Source organism: Salvelinus alpinus, chromosome 26 (assembly GCF_045679555.1).
Source record: "Salvelinus alpinus chromosome 26, SLU_Salpinus.1, whole genome shotgun sequence".
In the NCBI taxonomy this organism is placed as follows: domain Eukaryota; kingdom Metazoa; phylum Chordata; class Actinopteri; order Salmoniformes; family Salmonidae; genus Salvelinus; species Salvelinus alpinus.
The window spans coordinates 9100162-9114570 of NC_092111.1; the positions used below are offsets into that span (position 1 = coordinate 9100162).

The 14409-nt window shown below is 42.4% G+C and overlaps 1 protein-coding gene and 1 pseudogene across 1 annotated transcript; both read left to right on the top strand.

Annotated features, from left to right (window-relative positions):
- The first annotated feature begins 409 nt into the window (after positions 1–409).
- On the top strand, positions 410–8125 carry LOC139555398 (neuronal pentraxin-1-like). The gene is made up of 5 exons (XM_071369145.1): positions 410–1201; positions 2895–3558; positions 4684–4934; positions 6027–6206; positions 7240–8125. The coding sequence occupies exons 1-5, from the start codon at positions 452–454 to the stop codon at positions 7447–7449; spliced, it is 2055 nt and encodes a 684-aa protein (XP_071225246.1). The 5' UTR covers positions 410–451; the 3' UTR covers positions 7450–8125.
- A 2980-nt stretch (positions 8126–11105) lies between these two features.
- LOC139554294 (C-type lectin domain family 6 member A-like) lies at positions 11106–14115 on the top strand (annotated as a pseudogene).
- The last annotated feature ends 294 nt before the right edge of the window (positions 14116–14409 follow it).

Here is a 14409-nt window from a genome sequence, read left to right on the forward strand (position 1 = left end):
CGTATATTGCTGTTGTTGTCTATTCACTGAAGTGATAGCATAAGGTTTGAAATAATTCATATTTCCCAAGACTTTCCAATTAATGACTTATCGCCTTTGTCTTTTCCTTCCAGATGAGATGGATGGATAGAAGACGGCTATAAACTGATTTGTTTGGCTGCCGAACACAAGTGGCACGCTGTGCCAAGAGGGATCACCTGGAGGCGGACACTTCAACAGCCATTTGTCCCGTTATGGAGCCAACGTGCATTGTTTGATACAGCGACACGGTGATGAAGCACTAACAGCTTTAGCAAAGAGACAAGGTCCTACGTGTTGGAATACTTCTCGAAGGAATTGACCCTGTTGGACAGGGGATTTGGGGATTTTTTTGCCATGTGTCAAATCAGCTTGCCAGCCGCCCCAAATGACAGTCTTCCTTGACAGGAGAGAAGCGAGACGTCGACGAAAGATGGCCGACAACGCCATCCCACCCCTGATGCTTTTGTCTACAGGGCAAATGCGTTGGGGTGGAGTACTTCCAGGTTTCATCCTACCCTCTTTCCCTCTTTTTTCTCTACTCCTCTATACTCTCATATCTTCCTCAATGGCTGTTGTTAGTTTGCCGGCATTAGACTATGACTATGGAGCCCAGCCCAAGTTTGTTTGCACCCCGATTCCAGCGGACACAGACCCCAGCTGCTTCACACCAGGCGGGGCAGCACATGGACCTGTCCACGACAGACCCAGCAGTAATGGGCATCATGGACCTGCTGCAGGGGCGCCCAATGGTAATGGCAGGAGGCCGATGGGAATGGGAATGGGGATAGGAATATCAGACGAGGCCAAATCCACCATCTTGCACCTTCGTGAGAGCCTGGTGCGGCAAAAGGAGACCATCTTAGACCAGCGGGAGACGATCAGGGAACTGACTGCCAAGCTGACCCTCTGTGAGGGCTTTGGCCGGGGGGTGGGTCATCACGATGACCATCACGACGACCACCATGGACCCGCGCGTCACAACTCCCATCACCCGAGCTCGCATCACTCCTACCATGACACTGACCACCACGGGGACCCACACTACCCACTGAACAATGGGCACCGATCAGACCCACACCACCGAGGGAAGGATAACTCTGGGAGCAAGCATGGGGCCTTCTCCCCTGAGCAGACTAGGAAAACGCTACAGACACTCAAGGAGAGGCTGGAGAACTTGCAGGTGAGTGGGAACAGGATCAAAGGATGAGTAGGAAAAGGGATAGGAAGCTTATTTGCCATTTGTGTGAATAGAGGTCCTCTTATTTGTCTTGCTACTGACCTGAAATTAAGCACGACAAAGGGCGTTCCGGCTTTCTCCCACGCCGTGAGGATATAAGTGGCCTACAGCCCAAGTTCCATCCATGTGTGTGCGTATGAAGACCTAAATTGATTAGTTAATTATCCTGACTCTCACCATAGAGCAGTCTTGCACTAATGCAATGGGAATTGATGAAGCCTGGTAGAGGGACCTGTTGAGTGATTGTAGAACATATGACCGTTGACACTAACAACCAACTGAACACAGTTTTTTTTTTACTCTTAATTTCCCCATGCATTAATGAAGTTCATTTATAGATACAAAAATCCAATTTAATTGACCACTATTTTTGGGGGATAATGAAAGATGATTTTTTAAATTCTAATGCATTCTGTTTCTCATTATGAACCAGCTGTGTTATCAATTCGCTTAAAGGGATTCTAGCACTTCATAATGAATTGTAAGACTTGCTATAAGACTTGGTATACAGTCTTAGACAAAAAGGTGCTATCTAGAACTTCAAAGGGTTCTTCCGCTGTCCCCATAAGAGAACCCTTTGAATAACTATTTTTGGTTCCAGGTAGAACCCTTTTGAGTTCCATGTAGAACCCTTCACACAGAGTGTTCTACATAACCAAAAAGGGTTCTCCTATGGGGACAGCCGAAGAGCCCTTTTGGAACCCTTTTTTGTGTAGGCATTAATAACACTTATTAATACTGGTGGTTCATAGAAAGTATTTTACAGCAGGGAAAATTAAAAGTGAACATTTTTCACACTGAGTTCTCTTAAATTGCCAACCAAAAGAGCAGTTGTCCAAAATAATTGCTTCAAATGTTGATTGCTTACATTGTGACAATAATGACCATGAGAATGGCCGTAAGTGTTCAGATAACATTGAGATTCACTTTCTTCACCCCATTTATTGAATATTGTTTATGGACTATATCGATATATCGGTAAAAGGCCAATATTGGCCAATATTATAGATGAAACGATATATTTGTCAGGCTCTAAAAATAAACTGTTATCAAATATTCTTGCTAAAAGACATCAGATAGGCTTATAGCCTATGCACGCATTAATAACACATAATAACACTGGTGGTTCATAGAAAGGGTTAGACAGTACAGCTGAGATTGGAGTTCCGTCACATAACAGGATGTCTGTGCCTCGAACCGGTTTCCAAATGTTGCAGGGTTCTAGACACCTTCAATGCCAATTAGCATCATCCACGGTGATGAGCTAATAATCTTGGTCTGGCACTGAGTAAAGCCGGATTTGATCAGAGACACTGACAGAAGTAGAGGGAGGGCAGGAGGGAAGGAGGTTTTCCAGGGAGGGAGGAGCCGACTTGATTATTATTTCATTTACCTGCCCACTTGGAGAGATTAGGGGTAGCACAATATGGCCGAAGTAAGCAACCCGGAATGGGCTGAAGTAGAAGAGGTGTCTAAAAAAAAAACAAAAAAAAAACAGCTCTTTAAAAGTCCTATTATGGAAATAAATGACCATGGATATGCCCCAGAAAGTGTTAATAACCAAGCACATGGACTAATAATAAGGTATGCAAACATTTCCTATTATAACTATTATTAATTCTCTCTCTTTCTCCAGGCCAGGAATTCCTCCAGCTCCTATTCAAGCTCACTGAGAGACCTCCTGCAACGTAAAATCAATGCACTTGAGAAGCAGCTCAACAATCACTACGGTGGGCATCATGATTATGGTCACCATGACGACCACCACGATGACCACCATGACGACCACCACGATGACCATCCGGACGACCACCACGACGACCACCATGAACCTGGTCACCACGATGACCACCATGACGATGATCACGATGACCACCATGGGCCCGGTCACCATGACGATCATCATGATGACTATCACGACACCCACCCCCCCACCCCCACCCCAACCCGCTACAACAACCGCCACAACAACCGTCAAAACAGTCACCATGATGACCATCACTATGACCGACACTATGACCGCCATTATGATCGTAGCCACGGCCGCCATGACACCCACCATAACGACCACCATGACGATCACCATGACGACCATCCTGATGATCATCACGACGACCACCACGATGATCTTCACGATGACCACCGTGAAAACGGGGATGATCACCATGGCAATGATGACCATGCCCATCGTCCTCGTCCAGCCTATAACGGCAAGCCACCAGCTCCATTACCTCTTGGCCGTGGACACAACAAGCTGGAAACTGTGCTGAGCCACCTTAACCACAGGAACTCTAACCCTGGTATTGAAACTCTCTGATAATAACCCACTTTGCCATTGTATACTCTTTTCCGATTTATATCATGCATTCAAGTTGTAGCTGCAGGTACAGATATAGTCAGTGCAAGAGGCGCCACTACAGTCCCTGGTTTGAATCCAGTATGTATCACATTCGGCCATGTTTGGGAGTCCCATAGGGCGGCGCACAATTGGCCAAGCATCGTCCGGGTTTGGCCGGGGTAGGCCGTCATTGTAAATAAGAATATGTTCTTAACTGACTTGCCTAGTTAAATAAAGGTTAAAAAAAACATGTACACTACCATTCAAAAGTCTGGGGTCACTTAGAAATGTCCTTGTTTTTGAAAGAAAAGCAAATTTTTTGTCCATTAAAATAACATCAAATTGATCAGAAATACAGTGTAGACATTGTTCATGTTGTAAATGACTATTGTAGTTGGAAACGGCAGATTTTTTATGGAATATCTACATAGGCGTACAGAGGCCCATTATATGTAACCATCACTCCTGTGTTCCAATGGCACCTTGTGTTAGCTAATCCAAGTTAATCATTTTAAAAGGCTAATTGATCATTAGAAAACCCTTTTGCAATTATGTTAGCACAGCTGAAAACTGTTGTGCTGATTAAAGAAGTGATAAAACTGGCCGTCTTTAGACTAGTAGAGTATCCGGAGCATCAGCATTTGTGGGTTTGATTACAGGCTCAAAATGGCCAGAAACAAAGAACTTTCTTCTGAAACTCAGTCTATTCTTGTTCTGAGAAATGAAGGCTATTCCATGCGAGAAATTGCCAAGAAACTGAAGATCTCGTACAATGCTGTGTACTACTCCCTTCACAGAACAGCGCAAACTGGCTCTAACCAGAATAGAAAGAGAAGTGGGAGGCCCCGGTGCACAACTGAGCAAGAGGACAAGTACATTAGAGTGTCTAGTTTGAGAAACAGACGCCTCACAAGTCCTCAACTGGCAGCTTCATTAAATAGTACCCGCAAAACACCAGTCTCAACATCAACAGTGAAGAGGCGACTCCGGGATGCTGGCCTTCGAAGAACACAGACACTGGCAAATTACTTTAATTTCACACCTCAGCTGTTCGTTGCTCATATTTTGCTGTTTTGTATTCCAACAGGTACCCGGAAAAAGCCAAAGAGTCCGGATGCTTTCCAGATTGGCTTCCCTATGCGCACTAACTACATGTATGGAAGGATAAAGAAGACCCTACTCATTGAAATCTTCGCCCTCACTGTCTGCCTCTGGATAAAAGGGGGATCAGGGCCTGGCCTCGGCACGCCCTTCTCCTACTCTGTCCCGGGACAGGCCAACGAACTGGTTCTGATCGAATGGGGCAACAACCCCATGGAACTACTGGTTAACGACAATGTAAGAGCATGATTGCATATTTTGCATATTTTCTAATTGTGCCCCTAGTGACCAATTTGTGAAGATATACTGTATATTCTCACTTCTAACACATACAGTGCATTTGGAAAGTATTCAGACCCCTTGATTTTTTCCACATTTTGTTACATTACAGCCTTATTCTAAAATGTATTAAATCGTGTGTGTCCCCCCCCCCCCCCCCCCCCCCGCTCATCAATCTACACACAATACCCCATAATAACAAAGCAAAACAGGTTCTGGCAAGGAGTGTTTGAACATTTTTATCAACATTTTAAGTAAGCTTATGTTTTCAGTCAGTTGTCCCATTGGCAGCACAAGTGGAAAATCAATCACCTCAAGACAAGCAAGCTTACACTTCAGTGGCAGGTGACTCCATTCTCATCCAATCAGGCACCAGAATTCGATTTATCTCCTGTCCTCAAGGAACGAGGCAGGAGGCAGTTGTGACAGTTACAGTTCACCTGGATCCTGCTCTCACCCCGTCTTTCCCCCTGAGAGACAGTGGCCCTGTCCTCATCTATCATCCTCCCTAATGGCATAAGACCTCAGAGGGCAAAGGTCAAGCAGCTTACCTAGCACAATCATGTGGAGAGGCGTCCCATGACAGGGTGGACGCGGGGATAGACACATGGTCCGGGCCCATACTATACCTGTGCATGAGTCAGGGTTTCTCCTAGACAAGAGGAGATTTGGTGGTTCAACCTGAGAGATGCCTAGCTATGGCACCTGAAGGCTATGTTGTTATAAGCTGACACAAAAGGAAAGAAATGACATTACCTGAAATGCGATGGCTATTTGTACCTATTCACAAAACCGGACAAATCTTTCATAAAATATCTCCCTAAAAAACAATATTATGTGTTGAATTTTTTCAAAATGTCAAAGACAATGAGACTACAGTCAGCCAATAAACCAATCAATTAACCTAGTAATAATCTCTTTCTCCCAACAGAACTTTGCCCTTTTCTCTCACGGAAATATTTTGTTTAGACTCTTTGGATTGAGACAATCAATCAATCAGCCAATCATGCAATTAGTTAATCAAGCCAGTGACTCTATTTCTCTGCACAGGCAGTGACATTGCCCATGGCAATGACGGATGGGAAGTGGCACCACCTGTGCATGACATGGTCAACACACGATGGGCATTGGGAGGCCTTCCAGGATGGTGTTAAAAGGGGGTCTGGAGAGAACCTATCTACATGGCATCCCATCAAGCCTGGTGGAGTCTTTATTCTGGGCCAGGAACAGGTACAACTATACATTTTCGCTCTATGAATTTGCATTCTCAAAGTTCTGAAGAACATATAAACGCTGGGATAGGAACTGAAATTTCAAACAGCAGTACTGGATCCCACTGCTGCCTCCAAATGTTACCAGCAGGGAATTGCCTGTCACAATTGCCTGTTAGGTGATTTTAGGCTTTGCAGAAGACAAAAAGCTGTTAATACAATCATGTTAAAGATGATTATCATTTAGTTGTGTGCTGAGAAGACAGGCTTTTGCCAAAAACTAAGCTTGGAAATCAACTTTAGTGTTTTATCTAATTAGCAACTACTTACTACTTTTTCGCTACTTTGCAACTACTAGCATGTTAGCTAACCCTTCCCGTAACCCATAGCCTAGCTAATGTTAGCCACCTAGCTGATGTTAGCTTTAGCCACCAAGCTATCTTTAGCCACAACATATCATATGATTTGAAATTCATAACATATCATACGAAATGGATGATGGGCATCTACAAATTAATTCATACCATACGAAAAGTAACATATCAAACTAATTGGAGTGTCCCAGATTTACATTTACTATGTTACGTTTACCCCCGAGTCCAGGTTGGAGCATCTGCTAAATGACTCAAATGTAAATGTAAAATGACTGATCCCTCTGAAACATATTAATTACAGCTTAAACTGTTGCTAATGCTTCAAATTCATCACTCAGTTTGGTCTTCCTTGGGAGATCCACTCTGACCAGGGCTCAAATGTCATGTCTAGTGAGTTCCAGGAAGTGACTGATGATTTAGGTCACAAATAAAAAGTTACCATAAGACTAGGCCATGAAATGGTTTAAGTACGAAGGTTGATTGATCTGAACGGCCTAGTTTTAGAGCGTTGTTGGTGGTTAACCAACCTTGCTTTGAAGGGGGAAAAAGTGGAAAACTCAAAGACGGGACAAAACTGTTTAAATAATTGTGTATTGATCTTTTATTGTGGTACATCTAGTACTTTTACATATTTTCTGGGTCTTTAGTCTTAACAATTACCCTGTGCTTTCCTAACAGGATACCCTAGGTGGCCGATTTGACGCCACCCAGTCCTTCGTGGGCGAGATGTCAGACCTCCAGTTGTGGTCCCGCGTTCTCACACCCAATGAAATCTATAGCCAGGCTTCCTGCGGAGGTCACCTGGCGGGTGACCTCATCTCCTGGACAGAGGCAGTGGTCGAGCTTCACGGCGGGGTCACCAAATACCCCTTTGACCCCTGCCACTAAGGACTACCCCACTCTGCCTCATCGAAATGGCCCCTGATGTTATTTAACGAGCTGTCTGGTGTGGCAGCAGGGCTCTGTGCACTACGCTGCAGACACATGACAGGCCCTTAGCAACAAACCAGGCTGGCCCTTAGCCATTCTGCAATTTTGCCATCCCTTTTCTCTCTGTTCTGCCTTCCCCCTCGCTGGGCCGAGGAACTGGGAAGACTTTAAAAGAGCAAAGGCTGGATTTAACTGAATGGCCATGACCGCTGCTGCTCCCGGGATCCAATACTGGTAATAGGATTCCCTGTCTTTAAATGGGTCCACCCATGTTTGCCTCGGCCTTAGTAAAGCCCTTCATCAGTCAGGTGTTCAAAGAATCATAACATTTTACTGGGACATATTATGCCGGGATATGGTTCTCAAAATCCTAATACTGCAGATGTTATTTGTTCGTCTTTCTGTTTTTGACTGGCGAGCAGGACGATACCAGTGACTAAAAGGAACGCACTGAGGCGGAATGCTCATAAACCAACTGTGGACAGTATGGAATGAACAAACATAAAGGCACTCAAAACAGCCACACAGATGGCAAGTGTATGAGTTAAAAGACATTGATAATGATTTGATGATTGAATGTGATGAATGTGAGGTACTACATTGTATTTTTTGTACATGAAGATGGAGGATCTCATCTATGGTTTTAGTTTTTTGGGGGGGATTTTAGCCTGTCCCAACTCTACCTTTCACACAAAAATATTAGAGGACTATTTTTTTTACTACTGTGTTGTACACACGTGCAACTGATAAACATTCCATTTTATTTTTCAGATCAATTTAGCTCTACAAATATCAACTGATCAACATTCAACTGGATTGTATTTCTATCAGTGTGTCTGCAATGGCTGACAGGTTTTATGAAACACCAGAGTTGAAGTTGTGGACATGAGCCCGTATAAATGCAGGTTAACTGCCTGTCAGGAGGTCTAAGGTAATGCTGACATCCCCATTGTATCTTGTGGTTTACAGTAAGATTTACCTGACAAATGGAGCTCTGATCTAGATCCAGGCTATTTCCGTGTTGTCATAGCATACACATGCTCTTAAATACATTCACACATGAATGCACATGCACTCAAAATAGCTTGGGGAAGGAAAACATTTCTGTAATGCTCTAAAATGCTTATATTCAAAGGCAACCTCATCTAATGTTGGTTTTTATTAATTGGGTCCTATGTTTTTTATGCATGTAAAATGCTTATAAAAATAGATAAAAATATAGCCTGTCTTGAATATCAACTGTCAAATGACAAACAAATACAAACCATTTTTTTTTTTTTTGTAAATATAAGGCATTTTACACAACACATCCTTTCCTTGACTGTCCTTTCACTATGGCCATCCCTTTTCTGTCTGTAAAGCATTCAAATTAGGAATTGATTCAGTTGTATTTGCTTACTCACCCCCATTTCACTGTAGGCTATTAAGTTCAGAATGGCTATGTCTCATTGAATTACACGAACGCTGATCGTAAAAGGGTCCTCTGTTGTTGCCATGGTGATAGTATAGCACTTGGCTGGACATGCCCCCTGACCACTAATAGTCAATACAACCATAACAGTACACAACAATTACAGTGGGTTACATCTACATTTGTAGATATTTGTTAATGTGAGAGGACATAGTGGTCTGGATTGTTTTTTAAGAGTTTATAATGCCAAGTTGAGCATTAAAAACCCATGCTCCCATTTTCCTGTTAGTAGGCCAAATGTATGTGAATAAAAATAAAAATTATGTTTCTCATTTGTTACAAATAAAAAATACTATTGATTAATGAATACTAATACAACTGGTTATAATTCAGGTTAAACATAGCATTGAATGCAGTTGTATAACCAAGATCTGTGTTGCTTCGATAAAGTTTGCTTAATCTCGCCTTTGGTATACATTTTAATCTGTACATAAAGACACACTCAATAGATTTTTTTTTTCTTGTCTGTAAATATTGAACAACCTTTTATTTATTAATTCTTGTGTGTTTGGTCAAAAGTCCCTTTCCTTTGTGTGTAAGCCAAAAATGTCAAATTTATTGTAAAACTTAAATGAGGAATACATGCATTAACTCTGTTAAATATGTTGAAATAAAATCAAGATTTTGAATAAAATGATTGCGTATCTCATGAATGGATATTTCATGTCATTTCTTTCATTGCTGGTCAGTCTTACCCTGCAAAGGCTGGTGCTGGTCCAAGCTTTTGCTCCAGTCAAGCAGTAACACTTCTAATTAAAGCATTGAATAAAGACTGTTAATATTTGTTAAAACTGTGATTAGTAGAATCAGATGTGTTACTGCTTTGATGGAGCAAAAGCTTGCGCCCACACCAGCCCTGTCAAGGTAAGATTTCCAAACACAGAGCATGCTGGGAAGGGCAGATACTGCTATATTGCTTACACATATCCAGTCCCTTTACAGATCTGTGAACACCTAACGGGTAAAGGATGGGAGGCCTACATACAAAGGAAGCAGAGGCATGATGATCAATCAAGTCCACCTTGTTGGCCACAAGAGGGCGTGAGTTGCCTTTGGAAGGTGTTCTGTATGTTCAGTAGCCTATATCATCATGACGGTTTATAGACCAATAAAAGTCAAAGTTAGAACGCTGCAGCTTTGTTTTGAATGCTTTAAAGAGGCAAGCAGCACAACAACAAAGATCCTATATCATATAAAATCAACAAGATTAGAAGAACAAAGTATACGAAATACATTTACTTTTGGCAAGGCTTGGGCACAATATAGGCTAGGTTTGGAATATCCGCCAGCAATAACAATGCTACAGGTCCTCATCTTTTTAAGGAATGAACTGTAGCCTATTTTAACTCACAATATTAACTGTAGCCTCAGCTCTGTAAAGTATGTTTTTCTTTCTTCGTATGGCACTTTCAAACCCCCAGGGATGTCCTATGCCTTGATATTTGCCTGTGTCGAGAACCGAGAGCTGATAAGCGTGCAGAGGGTGCGTGCTGTTGGAAGAATTCAAATCCTGTGGCTGCCGGTCTTAACTGGCTGGTGATTATCATTTGGCAAAACAAGACTCTCATACAGCCTACACATTGGTCCGCTTAAAAGCATAACATAGCACCTAAGCCGCGTCGGTTGAAACAGATATGATTATGGATTATTGAGGATTTTTTTTAAATGCAACACTGTTGGTGTCAAAGTATAGATAAGCTCTACATTTTAAAACAATAGCAGTTATCGAAGCACGGAGGGCATTTGAATAGAAGTCTTGTGGCTGGACATTGCATTCTGTTATGGCCTACATACTGATTGCTGACCTCTTTATTTTGGGCGCCATGTTGAATTGACAACACCTAGAGACCAGGGCCAGGTTTCCCAAAAGCATCTTAAGGCTAAATCCAGTTTAGAACCATAGGATCCTTAAGATGTTTTGGGAAACGGGCCCTGGAGAACCACAGATATTCTTCACAGAAACGTCACAACAAGCTATGTCGAGTTTTTACAAGTTGTCCACAAACATCACAACAGAATAAGGGTGTTTGACCATGATCAAAACTTTTCCTGCCTAACAGGTTTGCTATCAAATGTACTTTGCATGAAGCTAAGGGTGACATACCGTCTCAACGCTCATTTGGGAGGTGGAACTCAGCAGAGCTGGATCTATTTTCAGTCTCCAGCAGTGTCCTACTGCTTCGGGGGAATGGGAGTCATAAGACCAGTGGAGAATGGGACATCTGGACCAGGCTTGCTACATCCTAAAAAGACGGAGGGGTCAACAGAGAGAGGTGATGCCATTATCATAAAGTGATAGCACATTTTTATCCATAAACAAAAGCTCAGCTCAAATTCAAGTCTGGATTATTGCCTGTTTGATGTCATAATGACATAATGCTGTACTTTTTGTGTGTGAAATATGTCTATAGTGACATTAATGTCTGTGGCTGAACTATTCCCCCTCTCAGATTGGTGGTACACCCAGTACAGACAGTTATCACATTACCTGGCCCTGCTCTGTTTTCTACTGACCATGGCCACACTCCTACAGACCTTTTACTGTGAGTTTTATTTGGTCATCATTTTGAATTGAACAGGTTCAAGGATCAGAAATAGGAGTCCACTGCATTGTTATTGAAGGTCAACACTTAAACCCTAACTTGATCATTTAATTATAATTGTCTCCCGATGCTACCTCATCCTCACATTGCCCTTTCACTGTTTTGTATCCATTGCAATGGGGTCGCGGGGGGGTGGGGGGGCGTGATGCAGTGGTGCAGATCACCTTGGTCTTCCAATCCCAGTCCACCTTGCAGGAGGTCAGACTCAAAGACCTGACTCAGAAGCTGAACACCCTGAACCACTCCTACCTCCTCCTCTTCCACAAGTACCCAGCACTGTCCCATCACCAATAGCAGCACCAATGGTGAGCACACGTTCAGGTTGATCAAACTCTTGCTATGAAGCCATTCATTATGAAGAGTTTTGCGTGAGTTTGCATAGTCCTGCGATCTGTGAGCTTTTAGCCGGGACATGGAGGATGGCCTACTGGAAATACTCTCACCCAATGGCCTGTTTGATATATGGACAGGCAGACAAAAGATGGGGAAGGATCACCAGGATCAACCTAAAATTCCAAAATGGCCGATAATGACAAGAGTGGTGCAAATTGGATACTATCACACTAGGCCTAGGCTCTTGGCCTGGCATCCTAATAACAGCATTGCTTTAGCTATTATCAGATCATATTGTAACACAATATATAATCAGCACTTGATGGTTTTAAGAGTATTTCTATTGGTGTATTTAGGAAATATTTTAATTATACAGCTGATCCTATAGAGATGTAAAAACCTGTTACATGGGGGACCTGTTTCACCCCTGTTCACCTTTACCCCTATAACATTGACTAAGCTCTGGCGTAACCTTCCACCTGTTTCGCAGAACGCGAGTGCAGGCCGTGCCCAGAGGGATGGGAGTCTTTTGGGGAGAGATGCTACCTCTACACCCATGACAGACTGGACTGGATTTCCAGCCAGTACCACTGCCTATCTGTAGGGGGCAACCTTGCCATGGTGAAGAGTGAGGAGGAGCAAGTATGACAGCCATGAACCCAATCACCCAATGATGTCGATACATATTAAGGTTTCTTTGGAGGAATGTAATTGTAGCCTATTTCTCAATTCTGTAATATCACATTTGGATCTCATTTGAATCAAGAGATTATTTAGAACCTAAATCATGATAAATCAAAATCCTCACAGAAATCCTGTGCTTTGGCAGTAAATGGAGAACTGAGATTTACTGAGAATTACCTGGAACTATTGCCAATAAATAGGCTGCTCCGTCACTCAAAGCTGCGGTATTCCTTTATACAGTAGGCCTAATACAGACACAAACATAATCTAAGATCAGTCATTCATGTTTAGACATTCACTGTGCAATTCAGTACATTTGACCCTCTCAGTTAAAGTTAAGAATAGATTTAGGAGTTATACGAAAGTGTGGTGCCGTGTCTATTCGAGGCATCCATCTGAGTGTTGCATTTCTCTCAGATTTTTCTGTGGAAGAGAGCCAAGGAGTTGAGCCAGGGAGACTCCTACTGGATCGGCTTGAGGAATGGTAACCCAGGCGGGGCCTGGCACTGGGTGGACGACTCCCCGGTGGAGAAGGGGTAACTTAAAATCTTAACTTAAAGTTACAGAAGAGTTGCCTCTGAGGATAGTCTTGACGCTAAACGTTTGGATCTCAATTCTATTAGTTTGGCGTGGAGTCCTGAATCGAGACTGGATTACATTACCTCAAATCACAGTACCATATGAGGATACTTACTGTGTGAGGTCTCGTTGAAGAGATATTGGACTAGTTAAGCTCATGAAGACAGCGTATTCATTGCCATATGTCCATTTCATTTGATGAAATTCCATGTATGATGCATTACTGATGTATTACTCTGCATTGATGGTTATTTGACAAAGTAACCAAATGTATCTACAGTACATGGTCTTTTTTTTTTTTTTTTAAAGCACAAACTGATGGAGTCTGTGTTACCTCTACAGGTTTTGGGACATATTTTGGGATCACGAGCCAGAGAAGGGGGACACCAGGGAACTGTGTGCCCGGCTGTCGCCAGGAGACAGCCACAGGGCCAGTTGGTACGCCACCATGTGCAAGAACAGCCTGAAGAGCGTCTGTGAGAGGACCCAGGGCACCCTGCAGTGACAGACCATATCTCAGAAGAGGAGAGAAAGGGGAAGGGAGAGGGTAGTCAGAGTCAGTACAGTTTGGTTGCATTAAATATCTTTTAACTGTCTTTTGATGTATGGTATTGGTAATTATGCAATGTATGTACAACTGAAATACATAACGAAATACCTATGATTTGTCATTTTCTCTTGCTGGTGGATGTGGGGGTTTGCACATTGAAAATTAAGTTGCTGTAAAATTGCTAGCCTACATCCATTTTTTGACTTTTAAATTAAGAATATAAACCCATTGATTCTCTAAGTATTCACACCCCTTGACTTTTTCCAAAATGTGTTGTGTTACAGCCCAAAATTCAAATGTATTGAAGTGTAGATGTTTTTGTCACTGGAATATACACAATCATTTTACAAATTATTTAAAAATGGAAAGTGGAAATGTCTTCAGTCAATAAATATTCAACCCTTTTGTTATGGCAAGCCTAAATAAGTTCAGGGATAAAAAAATGCTTAACAAGTCACATAATAAGTTGCATGGACTCACTCTGTGTGCAATAATACTGTTTAACATGATTTTTTAATTACTACAGTATCTCATCTCTGTACCCCACACTCTGTCCCTCAGTCGAGCAGTGAATTTCAAACACAGATTCAACCACAAAGACCAGGGAGGTTTTCCAAAGTCTCTCAATTTTTTTTAAATTTAAATTTAAAAGCAGATTGAATATCCCTGGTGAAGTTATTAATTACACTTTGGATGGT